The 19,256-nt window shown below is 40.3% G+C and overlaps 1 protein-coding gene across 2 annotated transcripts in view; it reads left to right on the forward strand.

Annotated features, from left to right (window-relative positions):
* SATB2 (SATB homeobox 2) overlaps positions 1 to 19,256 on the forward strand; it is a 134,129-nt gene that overhangs the window by 42,521 nt on the left and 72,352 nt on the right. For both annotated transcript variants that reach the window (XM_042784402.1, XM_042784403.1), the window contains 2 exons: positions 15,076 to 15,202; positions 17,336 to 17,459. In XM_042784402.1, the coding sequence (XP_042640336.1) occupies positions 15,076 to 15,202; positions 17,336 to 17,459 (251 nt within the window). The remainder of the gene's footprint in view (positions 1 to 15,075; positions 15,203 to 17,335; positions 17,460 to 19,256) is intronic.

Raw genomic sequence — 19,256 nt, forward strand, 5'->3', positions numbered from 1 at the left:
CCCCCCGCTTCTCCCCTGATTTTTATCCACTGAAGCAAAATATCTGACACTTCCACAATCTACTGATCTGTGTTACACAGAGAATATTCAGAAATAATGTTGTCTTTTGGTGGGGATCTGATGAACAAAAGGTTTAAAGATAATTTTGTGCAATAGAAATAATGTTTTTACCAGCTTTGTACAGTTGAAGGCTTCTCATCTAAATATTGTCAGAGAATGACTACTAATGTTCAAACCCCAAGATGAAAAGAATTGTCTGGCATTACTAGGAGAAAGAGCTGAATTTTTATTATTATTATTTTTCAAAATTCTTCTTACTTTTTCATTTCCTAGTTATACCAACATGCTGTGTACCTCTGTCTAAATTTACATACAGACATATATATCAACTGTATAGTGTCCAGAGTTAATGCAGATACATATAGCTTTATATGCAGGAAGGGGGAAAAGCGTTAGATGCTTAAAGTACGCGTTTTATGTCTTGCTTTTAATTTAAATTCACTTTGCATTTTATTCTATCAGCTCCCTACAAACACTTTACTACTTTTGCTGTGAAAATCAGTAAGGGGAGCATGATTTAAACTGACTGCTCTGTTCTTTCTCATTACGTGGCTATGCATATAATATCTGTAGCCACTTAAAGGGTATTATACATGTTATTTAGAAATAGTTATTCCATTCAATATTTAATAATGTATACATGAAAGCTGATCCAGAAGAGACTACATGAAAAAAGACTTGTTCTGGCAGTAAAATGGGTTATTTTAGTGGAAAAATGAAATCTTTTTTTCTCCTTGACTAAAGGGAGAGATGGGTCTGTGCAGTTGGCCAGTTAAATGTGTAGCCCATATGTGTGCAGTGGAGAAAGCTAATGCTGAAGTGCGAATGTGACTGGCAGAGATCACCCTGCCTGCCATGTTCCTTTCCCATCTAGATGGGGAGCTGCTCCCTGCCCTGGGAGCTTGTACCTCTGTGTTTTCTGGGCTGCCCTGCTCTGTTCAGGTTGGGTGAGCATGCCTGGTAGTGGGTACCCTTGGGCATGGCCCTTGCACATCCCAGTAGGCTAGACCCACAGCAGCCTCTAGTGATCTTCTCTTCCTCTCATTTATAAATTTGGGTAAAATGCGTGGTAAGAAGGTGGAAAGAAAAGTCATGACTCAAGCTAAACAGAGTGTAAGTCATTTTCTCGGGGGTAGGAGGAGGGGATATTAGATGTTTGTGGCCTGGAGATGTATTCCTATAGAGCTGGGAGATGGCTGGCCATCATTCAGAGATGGGAGCAGCGTAGCATGGGTGGCAGGAGGAAGGCAACAGTGATGTGGCCCCAAGGGGCGGGTGAGCAGACCAGCAGAGCCGCTTGCCATGAGGGATTCTCATCCAAGGTTGAAAGCAATTTGTGGACTGTGACAAATCTGAGCTTTATTTTAGCAGGAAAGAAAACCTATTAATTTATTTGCAAGCTAAAAATTAGAACTATTTTCTTTGTACAGAAGGAGGCCTAAAAGGCTGGCAACAAGGTTGAGACCATTCTCTGGCTGGGGCAGTTGGAGGGTTTTGCTGTCTCACTGAGGCCGAGGGAGAGTGTGCGTCACTCTTGCCATCAGCCTGTCAAGTCTATCTATCTCTTGTGAGATACAGCACTGCAAATTCCCTTTCCCCTACTGGCAGAAAACACCTTAGCCATGATAAAGCATTATTTTTCAGTTCTACTAAGATTGCTCTAAAGTTTTGGTTGTGACATTTAGTTACATTTTCTAGTATTTTCCTTCAGTATAAAAATTATTCAAAAGATGATTCAGATATGACATTCCTTTTATTTAGACAGGGCACATACAGGCACACGACATGGCTAATGGAATGTGAAGCCTTCTGTACACTACATACCTGGATAAAAGCAGGCTTAAGTCCTTAATGTCTTGAAATTGCTACCACCGTTTCACTGCTGTTTCTAGAGAGCTTATGTTAGCACAGCCTAAAGACAGAGTATTTCCACTACAAACTGTTGTTTTAGTTTCTATAAATTAGCAGTGTTCTTTAGACACTTCCAGATGAGGGACCTCCAGATCTTCAGTTCTCTTCTTTGGCCATGCAAAGAAAAGCATTCTACTTCAGAGTAGGTAAAGGAAGTAACAGAGGCGCCAATGTTTTAGGCCATCAGCAATGAAATTACTCCCCATTGTGAAGATTGCATAGAACTTCATCTTCAGCACAACTTGATTGAACAACTTCTCAAATTTCATGAAAGCAACATGTTTAGACCAGAACAGTGTATCTAAAGGAAGGCATTTCTCACAAAATCTTACAGATTAATCCATAATTTATCAATTTTATTTAATATTTAAGAATATTCTCCTAGATTACAATTTTCATGGTGTGGCTTTGACCTTTTACATCTCCACCACAGTGATGCCTGGTCACACTGACTGGAACCCTTATTGCAGGAGCTCTTCAAAGGAATTATTCTGTGATAAACTGTAAACCAGGGCCATCACCTGGGGAACATGAGAGCTGTTTTAATGCTGATAGGCCCCTCTCATTGGATTTTCATCCACCATAAATTCAAATGTGAAATGGAGAAGGGAGGGTATTTCTGAGGCAGTGGATTTTTCCAGGTGGACATGCATTATGATGGGTGTTTGGTCCTCACCTAGACTGCTGATGATGAAAAGGGGAGGCAGAAAAGCTGAACTGCCTGTACTCAGAGAGCTACAGAACTGAAGAAGTACGGGTGCATCACCTGTGGTGGGTGTGCTGCATCACCTCTTTACTCTATATACTATATTTTTCCTCCCTCCCCCCCCCTTTTTATTTAACTGATAAAGAAAAAAAAGAAATTAAGTGGTTCTGAAGTCTGAATTATTCTATTATTTTAGGCATCTCAGACTTTTAGGATAATTCTTTGGTAATAAAGTTTATACTTACTCAGAAAGTCTTTATTTCTTTGCAGTTATACCTGTCTTAAGACCTACAGTGTGAAACAACCGATAATACTGCATGTCTCCAAATGAACAACAGACTTTGGGGGGAGTAAAATAGACTTTCATTAAGATACAGATACCCACAGTGCAACCCACGTCCCACCACCTGAGTGAGTGCCAACAGCAGGGAATAGTTATTGGCTGTGGGAAATGACTGTGTCGGCAGAAACCAGATTGAGGCTTTTTCCTCCAGGGTGACCTTTGAAATCAATCAGATTGTGAAAATGATAAACCTCCCAAAGCTGCCTCTTTGTGTTGTACTTGCTGTGCTAGTAGTGCTCCCCCAGAGCTGAGGTTTACTCTGGTTCCCTGTGGGAGAAAGGATAGGATAATACACTTGGATTATTGGAGGGTCATTCTGACTATTCTTTTGGGAATGCATGTGCATGCAGTGTCTTCGTCTTCCTACATAAGACTTTGGGAAGTACTGTTATTTATATCTTATTATCTCCTTTACTATGATGTTATTAGATGAATGCCCCAGTCAATTACTCTGTATTTGTGGTACAGAGGAGACTGATGGCAGCAGTATAGGTTGTACCTTATGGTGAAATGACATCTTTAGTGGATTCTAGAGATTTTCCAGTATTGGTACCATGTTCTGACTAAAGCATCATCCCCGTATATCTTTCTTTAATGATATTCCCCAGAACTGTGAATGGGCCTCTGGATTCCTTTTCTGCTTACACACATGTAGAAGCTGTGCATTTGTGGCCCCAAGACACCTGGGGCTTTGGGAGGTGATTAGAAATCATATTATTTCCTCCCTTTTTTTCTTGAAATATCACCGTGGGGGATTTTTTAGCTCTTTGCATTTGAACGTGAGATAGAGTTTAGGAAAGAGAAAGAAGTGGTGAGAGCACTGAGTTCTGGAGTAATAGGGTTCTGGTTGGTTTAGTACAGGAGTGTTGGTATTAAACAACTGTTTCTTTCACCAGAAGACCCATCACTGGGGCTGTTGTAATAACCTATCTCTTAAGGTGTCTGCAGTGCCACAGGAAAAAAAAAAAAAGAGGCCTGACAGTGCTGCTGTCCTGCCTTTCCAGCTTGGTGGGTTGTGAAGCACTGTGAGCTACTTACTGGAGGATGGATCTCAGCAGGTACTAGAGCTCTCCACCATCTCATTTGGGTATTTGCAGTGCCACCAGTGCCTGAGACTATGGAGTCTTGCAGTGTCTGATGGTGTCCCTTAAACTCCCACACTGGTTTTGGCTAGGATAGAGTTAATTTTCTTCATAGCAGCTCCACAATTTCTGTGTGCTGTGATTACACAAGAATCTTAGCTGCTACGTAAAGAAGCAGTAAACTTCTGGAAGTGCTTCAAAGTATGACGTGCATGTGCTGCAAAACTCCAGATCCAAAAAGTGAGTAACTCTTTCCAGTCTTTGCCATGTGCACAGAAATTTATAATTCAAATTTAAAAAATAGTTCTTTCTGTTTTTCTGTCTTTTGGCCCTTTGTTCATAAACTGACTAACGTGAAGATGAAAATGCTAACAGGATCCAAAAAGGATCTGGTGGTTTTGTAAGAAAATAGGTTCAGTTCTAGGAAGATATGGGCTAAGAAAACAAATCTGGGTTCATCTCAGCATAATGTGGGCTCATCAACAATACAAGGGAAAACTGTTTTTTCTGAGTCTGGTAACAGTTCCTGCTTGCTCTGAGTCATCTCCTCTAGTGGTGAGCTACAGTCTTTTTTCTTCTCTTTTGTTTTCTCTTGATAGGAAATGTAGCATAGTTCAGTAACCAGCAAAGCTTTATTTAGACTTGTCAAAATGCAGAATTGTTTTGCTTTTCCTGGGAAGAAAAGAGGGAGATGAGGAACTGAGAATCAGGTTATCAACTGAAATGAGTGTCAGTGAAGGAAAATTTTTATTGAATTTAATTGCAAGTATCTGAATTTACAATGCTTCCAAAATTAGGGACTACAGTTATTAAAATGTATTTTGAAAAGAAATACTCAACTTTAAAGATACTGTTCTCTGTCTCTAGTGGATCAATTTGTAAGGGAAGGGTAAGGTATGATCCCTTGCCTTTTACCCACTGGTGAGCTATGAGGGAGACCTGAGCATAAAGATCAGCAAACCCTCAGTCTTTAATATTCTTAAATACATGTGTGCATGCACGTTTACACATGGATAATTTTGGTTCCTTATAATGTTTTAATATAAAAATGCTAGAATGCAAGTCTTACCTCCTTTAACTGCTTCATGGTAGATCTAGTTCTTATCTGAATCTCATTAAAGATACTAGGATCAAGCCTGTGAACACTGGTCATGTATGGATCTGGATATGCTCTTACAATGACACAACTCCAGAGAGCAGAGGACTTCTGAGTCAAATTGCAGAGGTAACAGAAAATGTATCTTCACACATTGCATTCATGTTGAATTAGTGGAAGCAGTCGTTGTTTGGGGTTTTCAGAAAAGGCCTCAATCCTTCTCTTTCCTCAGCAACACATGCTTTTCTATCCTGCTAGTTAGATGCTGTCCTACTAGTTCTTCAGTTGTTCATGTTGGTTTTTTTCATCAAAGTAAAGAACTGAATGTCGGGTGGGAGGAAAGAAAAGACAGAAGGCAAGCCAAAAGTAGTAATTTAGTGAAAAAATGTTCTGCTAGTCTTTATACAGCATAAGGAAAACCCCAAAAGACACAAATCTTAAACTAAAGAGATTAAGCTGTTAAACTACATAGGCCAGAATATGAATCTGCATTCAGTTTAGGGGTTTGTTTGTGCAGCACAGCATGCTGTGTGTCCTTATTTTTCTTTGGACTTGAGACCCATGAATTTTCAAATCTACTTGTAGTTGACTCAATACAAAGATAGTTGGCTACTGTATGTCTGCAGTCTGAGCCAGACTTTCTGTGCTCTCTGTGGCTGTGTTACTGTGAGTAGGCAGGATATTCAGATTCATACAAGGCCAAACAATGTCCGTAGGCTTAATTCTAAGCCTATTAGCCGCTACAATGTCCTATTAGCAATGCTCTTTTATAACCTTTGAAATGTATTTTATGTATTCAGTTGCAATGCCATGTTATTGTGCTTTTTTCCTGCTCAGTGGACTGTCTTTCCATGTGAAGCTTATAGGCAGGCATTGAAGCTGGGTGAGTTGAAGGCGTTTTGGGGTACTGGCATCTTTTTAAAAACAGATACAGGTTTTTCCCTAAAGAAGATAAAAATCTTCTACCTCTCCCTCTCTTGTCCATTTGAAAACATCACAATGTAAAATCCAAGAATGGATTCTGGAGCATGGGGACCAAAGGCTGTCTCCCCAGATGCCTTGTTCTCCTTGCTGGAGGTGTCATGAGGCAGGTTGTGGTGGTGGTGTTGGGCTGGCAGGAAGCTGACGAAGAAGGTTGGAAAGCAAATGTTTGTGTAAAGTTCTGGTCCTTTTACTCATGTGCATGCTCTTGTAGGTCATGAGGTGGCAATACAGTCACCGAGTCCAGAATCTGGGGTGAGGTGATCTATGCATTGTTTATGGCTGTTAAAGAAACGTGCAGTGGAGAAAAGCACCACCTGTTAAGTACACTTGTATTCAGGTTTCTTAGCAACTGAGGCAAATACACTAAAGCCCCAGTTTTCAGCCTGTAAGGCTGAGGTGCAAGCACATTACAGGTCCCCACTAGCAGTATCTGCCTGTGTTGGCTCTCTGGGAGGGACTCAGTTATAGCCAGGAGCCATGGTCCCGGTGCTGGGCTGGGGGATGGCAGAGAAGCAGCCAGTGTTTTGCCAGGGAGCCTGGGACTCAAAGAGCGGCAGCTTCTGTCTAAAGCAAAAGGAACAGTGGTGGTTTTAAGGTGGCAAAGCAAACCTGCAGGCATGGGAGCAACTAAGGAAGCTCTTTGATCAGAGAATAGGCTTAGTTGTGACACTCCTGGTCTGGATTTCAAAAGCGTTGAGCAGCCACTGCTCCCTGGGAGGAGGCATAGCCTTTGCTCCTGTGCGGCTGAGCAAGTGCAAGCATTCCCAGGATTGATCTGGGGAGAATCTTACCATAATAGTAGAGATTGACTAAAAGACAGTAATTTTATGCAAAAATAGGGAGAGTGCTGTGCTTTGGGCTTTATGTGGGGATGCTGTTAGTGAAGGAAAGGGTGCTGTAACCCTACAGGTGTTGAGGCTACTAAATAATACTGCTGGGAAAAGTATCCCTGGTGTGATTGTGCCTCTTGGGAGAGGAAAGCCTGGTGAAGGGTAAAGCCGAGCTCCAGGCTGACAGGGTTATGTAGGGCAACTACTAAGAGCTGCTTAATATCCTAGATGCAGTACCTTTCTGTCACGAGTTTTCATGACTGAAAGACTGCTTTCATGCCATGGAAGTGATGCTTAGAGGAGTGGTTCTCTCTCTAAGACAAAAGAGAGGAAAAGAGGACTTCTCTCTATTCATGTATTACCCCTTGCTGTCCAAGGTAAGTGCAGACTTAGCCCAAAAATAGCAAAAGAGGGATGTTATGCAGGGCTGAATGTGATTTTCCTCAACAGAGGTAATACTTTTAAAAGTAATGTAGAAAACATTAAAAATACTCACTTTTGTAATATTTTGTGCCTCCTTTGCTTCCTCACCCTTCTGTTTATTTGTGGTATTCATGTTCTATCGTGTAACAGTTTTAAAAATAATCCCCTGAAGTAAATAACATCAAGCTTTTTTTTGTTGTTTGTTTGTTTCCTTACCAATTATTGGTTGTTTTTTCAAACAGAATAGGGGTTTGGAAAATTAAATAAAGACTTCCAAAATAACAAGCTCCAGAAAATTTTATTTAATTTGTGGGTTCATTCTGTTCTCTCTCTCTCCCCCACCCCACCTTTTTTTTTTTTTTTTTTAAGAAGATCTTTATTAATTTAGTCTAGTAACTTAGTGCCTATATTAAATTAATCTAATAAAAGTCAGGGTCCTCACATAACGTTTCCCAAATGTGAAGCAGCATCTATTACATGAGGCACAATCTTTTTACAGTAAAATGTAAACCTGATATGTAGAATTACAAGGCATCAAACTGTTTGGTGTATGTTATTCAAGTCAAATACTTGAGTAAAGTCATGCTGGAGGAAAGGAATGGGCAACACTAGCGTTCAAAAAAATAAAAGCTCAAACCAAGCTTCATATATCAAAGTGATTTTCATCTATGAAAGTACTCTGAAGTTCAACAATTAAACTTTGTAACATTAACAGTCTTTTTATAGATGGTTACTCACATCCATAGTTCTAGAAACATTTTAATATATAATCATATAGTATATAACCATGTAAATGCATAGTCTATATTCAAGTCTGTGTATTGATACAGATGTGCAAGTCAGAAAGGCTGGATATGAGTGTTTAAATTGACCAGCTCATAGATGCATTGTTGCACCACAAATTTTAATTCTGTAAACCACCGTTGGTACACATAGTTTATGACAGCATTTTAAAACAGCAATAGCAAAGACCTCCAGCAACAGCAGCAGTACAAGGGGCTTTGCGCTGCCAGAGCTTTGGGTAGCTCGGCCGTGCCTTCCCCTGGGGTGAAGGTCACCCTTTTGTGCAGAGCCCTGAAGTTGCACAAGTCTCATGAGCTGGGGTGGAGTGTTCGTCATTCAGGGAGTGTGGGTGTTCCTGTTGATTTGTGGATGTGTACATCACAGTGTAACCACATAGTTTATTCCTGTTCTCTCACTGAATTATTTATTATGGACTGAAATGAGGAAGGAGGGGGTTTCTTTTGTATTGGCATAAACACAGGATTATGTTCATTGTGTGCTTTCAATCACTAAATCACCGATATGTCAATTGGCATAATACAGTCTACCTCACAGGGATGTTACGAAGCTTAATTAATTAATGTTTTTAAAGTGCTTTGGGATCCTCTGATGAAAGGAGCTTTAGAAGTGCAGGAGAGGATTATGCTGATTATTTTCCCCATCTATTACCCCAATATGTCACTGATTGAAATTCAATAGAATAATGTGGGCACCCGTATAATGATGGGAAAAGGCAGTATAATATTTTTTAAATTTCCCTAAGAGCTAGAAAAAGCAGCTCAATCATATAATACAAAAATTAATGTAATCAGTTTTTTTATTTAATTGTTCCAGTTGCTTTTTTCTCCTTTATGCTTGAAAAGTCATTCCCTTTGCTGGATTAACAACAAAAACTACAAATTATGCCTTTATGTTGTTACAGTTTGATGATATACTACAGCCAGGGTACAGGTTAGAAAACAGGCTGAGTTATTATGTACTGCAGGGTAGTGATTTCCTGCAAACTGATTTATGGATAAATAATTCTATGTACTTATTACATGGGACAGGCAGTTTTTAATTTCTCTAACAAAGCATAGCTGAACAAAGGAAAATTACATGCTATAGCATAGGGACAAGATGCCTCTGAAGAGGATAAACAGATGCAATCAACGTCACAAGAGCCTGCCCATCATCTTGTAGGGGGGTCCTGTCAGTAGTGGCTGATGGATAAATGGCTTGATGATCCCAGAAGCGGGGTTTTACTGAGTGTTTCATTGAAGCCTTTCATTTGGAGTTGTAAAAAGAATCAAAAGTGTTTGGGTGCTAATGCTAATCTGCAGTTTCTCCTGAGTTTCTGTTGTGTTGATAAGAGCTGCTGTTAAAAAGTAAGGCATTTAAACAAAACTATTTGATTGAACTCACAGCAAATGTGGGTTGTGTTCTTCACCCAGCCTCGTGTTTGCAGCCAGCCACTCTCAGGCTGTGGTCCTGTGGCACAGGAAGGTGAATGCTAGGACACCTAGGACAGCTCTGGAAAGCCACTACCACATGAGGCATGGCTCTGCTCCGGTATAACACTGCAGATTCAAATTTGCTCAACACATTTTGAAGGAGTAAATATAGCCCAGGAGAGCTTATGCTGGTCTGGGCACTGCCAATTCCCTCAGCCTTTCTGAAGCTCACAGAAACACCATGTTTGCTCTGTCTTACTGTGCAGGCAGGAGCTCTTGCCTGAGCTGGATGTAACTTCTACTGCCACAGCTTTCAACATGTGAGTGAACATGGAGCTGTAGTGTAAGAAACAAGCTCTGCAATTCTCCAGTTTCCAGCCTGACTGTGTCCATCAATCCACAAGGAGAGCAATTGCAGGCTTTAACACCTCACCGTATATGAGTCTCAGCAGATTACATTTGCTTATGCTGTAGAAAATGAGAGTTCTTGGTGTTGTGCATCAGGGATTCAAATGGTTTGTCTGCTTAGTGTTGACAAGTGCTGTCCTTAACAATGTTTGGTAAGGAATAAGTATTCTCTGCTATCCTTTTCCCCCTTTAGCCAGAGAACACAGAATTTCTTCTTTTTCCCTATCTACACATATTTGGGCAAGTATTACTCAGGATTCATCTTGTAGCTGCCTCCAGAAAAATGTTGAGGTAGGGGTGATGATGCTAATAGGGACTTCCAAAATGTTTTTCATTTGATCCCAGGACTTTATTTTAAAAGATTAGCATTTTAAAGAAGGTGCATTAATCCTGCATGACCTATCTACAAGTATCTATTTAGGATGTATTTCAGATATGCTCGTAATTTGTGAAAAATGAAACCACGAGTATAACCATGGTGGGATCTGGGGATAGTTTGTGAAGGGAGCCAGTAACAGTGTGAGGAGTGTTCTGGTCCTGTTTGCTCTGTTTAGCTGCAAAAAGGAATTTGGAAAATGGCCTATTTTAAGAGTTTGATTTTGTAGTAGTGATGTATTGAAGTGTCCATGAGATGCCCCAGTACTTCCCATGGGACTATACAGATAAAAAGTTAACTGTGCAAGTGACTGGGATATGCAGGACCCAGACCTCATTCTGTTTATGACCAAGAAGTGTTATAGCTAGACTATGATACATATATATATATTCTAAACCCCAGATGTGGCGTTCTTATACTGTATGGCTATCTTTCCGTTTGCAAAGACAAATGAGGCTTCTAGCCCATATCCATAAATCATTTTCTGGGACAGTATAAGTTACTTTATAATGAAAAGGGTTTGCCAGCTTAACTATATTTTTCTAGGAAAGCAGCTTTTTGCTTGCTGCTTTTGTTATGCTCCTGATTAACGTAGTTATTCTAGAAGTTTGCTTTAGCCCCAATCTTGCATCCATTCAGTTCACATCTCACTAGGGTGAAGTTCCAGGAATAATCCCACTGCCTTGGATGCATCACTCTTTCAAGTGATACTGTAAAATAAAGGTCATGAAGATCCTGTGACAAATTCTGCTAGGTATAGAGGTCAGCCATGATGTAGCTGGTAAAGCCTTCCGTTCAAGGTATTGTTCTGCTCTGACTCGTGTAGTTTTTTTCCAAAGAGGCTACGTTTTAAATGAAACTAAATTGAAAGCACTCTGGCAGGGTGGCACATCATTGGCCTGAGTGGAACAACAGCAGTGAATTGCAGTGGTGGTTATGTATGAATCTGTCACTTGGGCTTGCAGAAGTTTGCCACTAGTGTGTTCTGGCATTCTTGTGGGTAAAGGGAATTATGCAAATTTCAAACTAGGTTACTCTTTTTTTGACTATCTGCATCTAGATGAATCTGAAGCTTAAACTTAATAGAAGACCTGTCTGTAGAAGGACATGCCTTTCAAGAACCAACAGCCAGCATGGATAAAGAATGTCTTCTAAAATGCATTTTGGAAAAAAAAAAAAAAAAAATTAAGAAAACTGTTAGGTCCATTTATTGTCTTTAATTGACTAACTGACCTGGGCTTCATTCAGCCATTTCTAAATAAGTTCTTGAGAGCTATTCTAGTGTATGGACGTTTCTTGAGTGTGTACAGGCTTTGAAATCTGTCAAACTCTTGCTTAAAAAAACTCTTCCAGGAAGAGATTCCCAAAGGTTCATTGATACAGAAAGGAGAACCAGATTTATTCACAGAAGAGTTTTGTGAACTCATGGAGGATGTGCTTTCGGATTTCCTGAGCAGTCTGATCTGCTGCTCGCATAATTTTGAGGGGGTGTGGAGCTGACAGAGGAGTGATATTCCTGGAGCAGTAGTATATTCATTAATAACACAATGACCTTTGCTCATTCCTGTCCCCACTCCCAAGTCTCAGTTGTAGTAGGATAAAAGCTCAGTCAGGCCAGTTAAAGCGGTTTCTTTAAAAGCCTGAGCTGTACCATTTGGAGTCAAGGAGAGGGACAATAAAAAACATTGTAGGTGGAAGTGACCCCTTCCTACCAGGCTGTTCTCATCTTGGGGTTGCTGTTACACTAGAAACACCCGGTTCTGGATGAGAAGGGACTGTTTTAGAGGGAAAATTTTGGTCCACTCAGATTTTCCTGAGGAGTCAATCTCTTCTAGCATGCAGAGAATACATTTGCTCAACAAGCTGGCATCATCTTCCCAAATGCAGCCCAAGAGTTGCCTTAAGTACAGTGTTGATGCCATGAAATAAACCACCTGTGAAGTCTGCTGAGGAGCTGGATGGAAACCATGGCTTCTGGCTATCGTTTGGACCAGCTTAATGTGCTCTGGAAAAAAAAATTTCACACGTCATATCACACCGGCTGAAAAAATAGCGTATATCAGCAGTGCTGTAACACAGAGTAAAGGACTCACAGCAGGTGTTAACGTGCAGAGGCACTGAGCATTATGGTAACACCTGTGTTTGTCTAAATCCAGCCAAAACAATTTCCTCTCCAGTTGTAGAGAAGGATTAAAAAAAAAAAAAAAATCAACTTAACTTCCAGTAGTAGCAGACATTTCCTGTAAAGCAATTTGCATAGTATTTCCCATGGTGCACTCTGGCTGCACTGTGGTTTTTCTCTTTAAACTTTTTTAGTCTGGGGACACCTTCGGTAACTTCAGTGACCCCCCTGACCATCTCTTTGTCTCTCATCAGCATTGCCAGGCCCAAGCAGTTGCAGATGGTGTGCTCTCTGAGTGCTTTCCTTAATTGAATGAAAAATAAAGCCTCTTGTAAAATATTACCAATTTAGATGTGACTTATGGGGCACATATGATGCTTATTTTTTCAATTACATGAAAACTTGGCGTAGTTAAACATAGGAAGCCAAGTGTACTGTGAAGCTGGTATAAATTTCTGGATTTTTTAGGTGATTTTGCTTTAAATTATTATATAGCAGAAGGGGGTAAAGGAAGTCAGCAACTAAACTGTTTTCCCAGCATGTATTTCACTCAGTGGACCCTTGATGCTCATTTCATGACTAATATATGCTGTACTATATGCATTTCTTGTTGTCACCAGAGATAACATTAAGTAAACTATCCCCTTAAGAAAAACAGCTTTTCTTGGCAAGTGGAATATGACTCAAGGAGCCAGCACTGGAGACATACGGTGCTGTGAATGAGTGCTGTGTGTTACTCTACTGGATCTGAGTCCAGGCACTATTTATACTGCAGCATATTCAGCACCAGATTGTTAAATCTTAATACTGAAACAGTGCATCATTTAAATGTTTTTGTTCTGTTTATGTCCCATTTTCAAGCATTGGATATCAAGCAACACTTACTAACTTTTGGTTTCTTTTGGACAAGATCTCCCCTTGCCAAAATCTTTCTAATCTGCTCTTGGAATATTAGCCTGTCAGTACCAGCATGTTACAGTGAAACTTTGTGTCACTGAGGATGAACTAGGTCACTTACAGCTTCTTTCAGTATGTGGTGATAGAATACCTTGCAAAAACATATGTTGGTGGTAAATGTAAAGATTTAAGTGCTACCAAAAAGGAGTTGTACTAAAATTATTTCCTCTTCAACCTGTGTAGGAATGAGGAAAATATATTCCATAACAGGTATTTCATGGGCTCATCAGCATTGTGTTTGCTATTGTCTCTGTGCAAGAAGCTGTGTTTCACTGTTTCAGAAGTGGTATTTGTTTTACGATCATGTTTGGGAGATCAGGATAAAAGGACTTTGCCATTTATTTCAAGTTGATTAGGTCCAGAGCTGATAAGGAACTGGGAGTAGAAAGTGAGGAAGAGAAGGTTGAAGTTTCTTAGTATCACAGCATCCTTCCAGATACCCAAGGAGGGTTCTTGGAGCTCCTGCTATCACAGAGGAAGTAGTTTTCTCATGTATTAGTGTATTTCTGGCAGTAGAGTTTACAGGTGGTCTTTTCGATGATCAAAAAGTCTATAATCAGACCTCAACAAACATGTCAGTTTAAATGGGAGAAAAGATGACTGGTGTCTTGTAGTGCTGTGCTGAGAAAAGTTATGTGAGTAGAACAGTGGGGCAATGGGAACATGGTGGAGGAGGAAATAAAAGCAGTAGTTGTGATAGTGCAGAACAAGGCTGAACTGCTTTGCTCTCATGTAAGATGGCACTGTGGCTTTCTTTGTTTGGCATCTTCCTGGAAGTCATTCCTGGGTATTAGTCATTGTTTTTGGTGTGGGTGGGCCCTCTGCAATTGCCTAAACAGAAATAATACCTCTGCACTAAATGGTTTACCATCCAAGTTTACAGTCTTTGTGACAAGCCCATCCAGAAGAGGTGATGATCCCTATTAAAGAATGAACAGAAGTAGAAATAGAACTTACAGCATTCTCCCCTGCCCCCAAAATGCTATTTTGGATCTGCGGTCAGAAGCTTGCAGTTGTTTTTTTCACAAAGAAAAGCAACCATCTGCATAGTGCAACTTGTAGCTGGGAGTGAACTCTTCCTGCTTGGTGGCTTTCCAGTGCCATCCATCCACACTAGGAATCATACCATGCTTAGATTGTAACTGTGTGCTGAAAACCCACACATAGGAATTTTCCTGTTCAAGTCAAAACCAATGCATTTATTTACTGAAGGGTTTTGTAGACTGCAAAATCAGGACTATAGAGTATTTAAAGCTCGTTCTAACTTAGAGAACCAGGCTTTAGTGGGATGATGAAAGATGTGAAGGGAGGAAGCCTCCTGTGCTTCCTTGAAGTAATTTAAGAGCCAGGAACATGTCAGCAACTATCTGCTAAGAATTTAAAATGTATTCCTACTCTTCCCCATTGTTTGCTTCAGCAGGCAGTTCAACACATCTTTTTTAGCAAAGCTGCAATAAACTTCAAGGCAGATCTTGAATCTCATGAACAAACAAGCTTATCAAAGGGTTTAGTAAATGGCTGATAAAATATAAAGCATTTTTTTTTTTTCTTTTCTTTTCAGGAATAATCAAACTTGGGAGGTGGAATCCCCTCCCTCTCAGTTATGTGACTGATGCACCAGATGCGACAGTAGCCGACATGCTACAAGATGTCTATCATGTTGTGACATTGAAAATCCAATTACAAAGGTGGGTGTTGCTGAACATCTGTCCTTCTCTATTCTCTGAGCTTCTCTGTCGATTACAGCGTTACTACAGAGATTAGCACATCCTGTCTTCATTAATTTCTGGTCTTTTGATGAAATGAAAAGAAAAATGAAGAGAAGGGTGAGTCACCTGGCAGCTTTTTGGTGCATGTTCCAACTAATTTTGCATGTTGTCTGAGGTAGCAGTACGGTAGCAGAGAGAGGAGGGGCAGAAACTCAATCAAGTAAAGATACGGGGCCTTTAAAGGCAGACTTTTCCACAGTCCTTAATTTAATGGATTCTTGGGGCCTTATTGTATCAATAAAATAAACTCCTCACCTTTTTCCAGAGGCTGCGTTGAGATAATCCGGTTTTTTCACTGTCAGTTGCTGAGATGGGGAGGAGGGGAGCTTTTTTACTTTCCTTTTTTCTCTAGTGGTCTTCCCAGTGGAAAGGCGAGAAGATTAGGAAGGGATATGTGACTGCAGCTCCATTTAGCATTTGGAAAATGTTTTCGTTCTCTGAATGCTAGTTCTGATTAGCAAAGCAAAAGCTCCTGACACTTTTACACTTACTTGTCCTTCCTTCCCCCCTTCCACTTCTCCCCTCTTCTCTCTATTGGCCTTCAAAAGAGTCCTCAAATAGTTACTGGTGTCTGCATAAGGGGTTGTGGCAGGTGCCTGGCAGTGCATGGCATACTCTAGACCTGCTGGTAAGCCTATGTTGCACAGTCTGCTGTAGCTCTATGTCCAGGACATGTCAGAGGAAACAAACAAAAATAACAGACATCCTGGAATAATTTACCCACAATTCTTTGAAGCTCAACTTGAACAGAAGAGGGGTCCATTGGGACATGTGTGTTTGTGCTTTGGTGGCAGGTACATACCCTCCAACTGTTCCATTCAGTTTGGAATTTGGAAGTAGCCGGTGCCTCACTGATGCTAACCTCCCAAACAGCAACATTTTTTTCTGTTCTGTCTCTCATGGGGCCTAGGGTTTCCCGATTCCCTAACAGGCCTTTCCTTGGTTTTATATCCTGTTATCATTTCTCAGCTAGACTGCATCCCTGCGGCATAGTTGTAAAAGAGCATCTAGAGCCTGTAGCTGCTATAAAACTGGAGTGCAGTAACTCATCTTCTCAGAAGTATGAGCTACCAGGAGTCCATGTAGCCTATTGTCACATCTGTATTACTGTAGGGTATCAACCCAAGATCAAGGTCTCATTCTTTATCTTCAAAGTGCTTGAATGCCTGGATGCCGTGTAAATAAAAGATAGCCTGTGAGTTTGAGATAAAGATGGTCACTGACTCCTTGAACTCTTCAAGCACAACTGAACTTTCAACAGTGAGAGTAAAGCCAGGCTGTATAGGCAGAAGTCAGAACCACCTCAGGTTGACTGGATAGCGTGCATTAACTCTCTCAGGCGTCAGTGGCAATGACAAGCTTCTCACACCTTTCTGGTGTGCTTCTTGGGTCTGTCCCCGTGTGTGTAGACACAGACCGTAAGCTTGTTAAATTAAAAGAGGCACAAGTCACATGAAGACAAAAGCTTCACTACATATGCAATTCTTGTAGAATGAAAGTGCGAATGAACTACATGTGACAGATGTTGGGCATATGGCTTAATGCGTTTCTGAAAGGCTCTCAGATACTTCAGCAATGAGGGCAGTATAACAACCTGTATAAAATAAAAATAATTTTTCAAAGCCTTGCCTTCACACAACGAGGGCCCTTACTGTTTAGGGATTTTGTTAGTGGCAGTGTGGCATATCTGTTTATTTTTCTATCCCAGCAGGAGTATCTTTGGACAGCGTGGCTTTATCCAGCCATTCCTGGGTCTTTCTTTATGCAGTTTCTTAGCTCTCCACCAGGCCCCAGAGGGAATGGTTATGCACACATGTAATACCATAGTAGGATTAACTGCTATTCCTGCCATGTCCTGTCACTTTTTTAGTTGAACTACATATCTTTTGGGAGTCAGGCTTGGTGGGGAGAGGAAAGAGGGGAGATGGGCTGGCTAAGCAGGAAACCTCTAAGATTGTGCTCACTGCTTAAAGATCTGTAGCACTTGTGCACAAAGAGTATGCATCTGTGAAGGTGATGTTTTTATCTACATTTTGTTTTCTGTTTTGACAGTTGTTCAAAGTTGGAAGACTTGCCAGCAGAGCAGTGGAACCACGCCACAGTTCGCAATGCCTTAAAGGAACTGCTCAAAGAGATGAATCAGAGCACATTAGCCAAAGAATGCCCTCTCTCACAGGTCAGTGTTTTTAACAGGATAAGGGAAAGCCAGATTTACAAGATCTGAAGCTTATATTTGTTCAGTAAAGGGCTTAAACTAAACAATTCCATAAATACCAAATCGATTTCTTATTTTCTTTAGAAAGGAGAAATTCTAATTAATATGAAAAAGAGTATCTTTATACCATGTTTTCTTAGTGGGTTGCCAGGTGGAAATTATGAATGAATTGGTTGGGTTTTATTCTGCTGTTCAAAGAGATGTAAATTCTTTATTTAGATATTTATGTGAACCGTTTGCAATAGGGCTAATGATCCTCATATGCAAGATTCGAGTGCCTTCTTCCTGCTGGCAGAGGCCTCTCTCCCCCCACTAACCTGTAGATAGCTCTCATCAGCCTTCAACTATGATAAAAAGTATGCTGTTTTAACAGTTGTGCCCCAATTTCTAGAAGACAGCGACAAAATATGTATATGTAATTATGTTAAAAAGAGAACAGAAACTAAGTCTCATTCTTCGTGACTGCAGTGGTGTCATGTCTAAGACACTAAGACACAGGTTCCTACAGATATGAGCTCTGTTTGTACTTCAGACTGTCATAATGAGAGATTCATAAAATTTTCATGACTGAGTCTTCCTTGCCTCTCAGAAAAAAAAGAGAAAAAAAACTTGAGCACCCAGACCAAGTAACTTTGCTAGAAGTGTAAAATACATTGCCTTCTAAAAACTTCATTAGAATCATAGGTTAATCTGTCAATTGTATCTTTAAAAAGTCAAAATACCAGTAATGCCTGCTTGCTAAAAATCCATTGCTTTGCTAGCCCATATCCAACATTTTTTTTTCTCCTGTGGTTGCCTGTCTTGCATTGCACTGTACGCTCATCCAGAAATTCATGATCCAAAGCCTCCGTGAACTAAGAGAATTCTTTCTGTGTATAACGACCACAGATTTGCCTCACTGTGTTATCATTACAACTCCAGGGAAAGCATAGAGGTGAGATACGGAGCAGAATTTAGGTCTTTGCAATTGGTAGGAATCATGTTCCTCATCTTCCTTAGCTATGTGGGGGTCTGCAGAACTAACAGGAACAAAAAGGCTGTGTAAGGAAAAGCTGTGTAACTTGCTTTATTTACTAAAGGAGTAGCAGTGACTCTAGATATGCACAGAGAGTAAGTGCATTGAATACGAAAGTATTTTTCTTTTCACACAGTTTAAGTGTAATTTCTTTAAATAGAATTATCTGTGGAATCTGGTCAGCTAATGATGATTGCAGCATATGGTTGTCTCTGCCCAGTCTTCTTCAATATCCAGTGTAACTAAACTATGCATCATTTCATGTGCAAAATTCATTTGCTGTCTGGGTCTTTTTCCTCCCACTTCAGCTTCGAAGCCTACCAGGTGGAAATGCTGCAGTTCGTTTACTCCTTCTATAGCCTCAGTCTGAAGTATATTTACAAAATTACTGATGGCAGAACTGTAGCAGCACAAATCCTCGCCCCAGTATTTATTTAGTGGATGCAGCTAGAAGGAGATCCTTCTGTAGAAAATTCAGCTTGCTTACTATTAATCATAGGTGTAAGTGACCTTGAGTAGTGACTAACACTTGAACTGGGACTGCAAGAATGCAGCTTGTATTATTATTTCTATTATTACAGCCATAAAAAGTTTCAGTCTCTTTTGTTTTGGCTCACAAAAAGCAGAAGATACAATGGAAGGTTGTATAGGAGCTGTCTATTACCATCATCTGAATATGCCTCTAATAAAATTCCTTCTCCCAAATCAGTTTTAAAAAAATATCGTGCCAAATGTGAAATGTC

Source organism: Tyto alba, unplaced genomic scaffold (genome assembly GCF_018691265.1).
Source record: "Tyto alba isolate M040663 unplaced genomic scaffold, T.alba_DEE_v4.0 Super-Scaffold_7, whole genome shotgun sequence".
Lineage (NCBI taxonomy): Eukaryota > Metazoa > Chordata > Aves > Strigiformes > Tytonidae > Tyto > Tyto alba.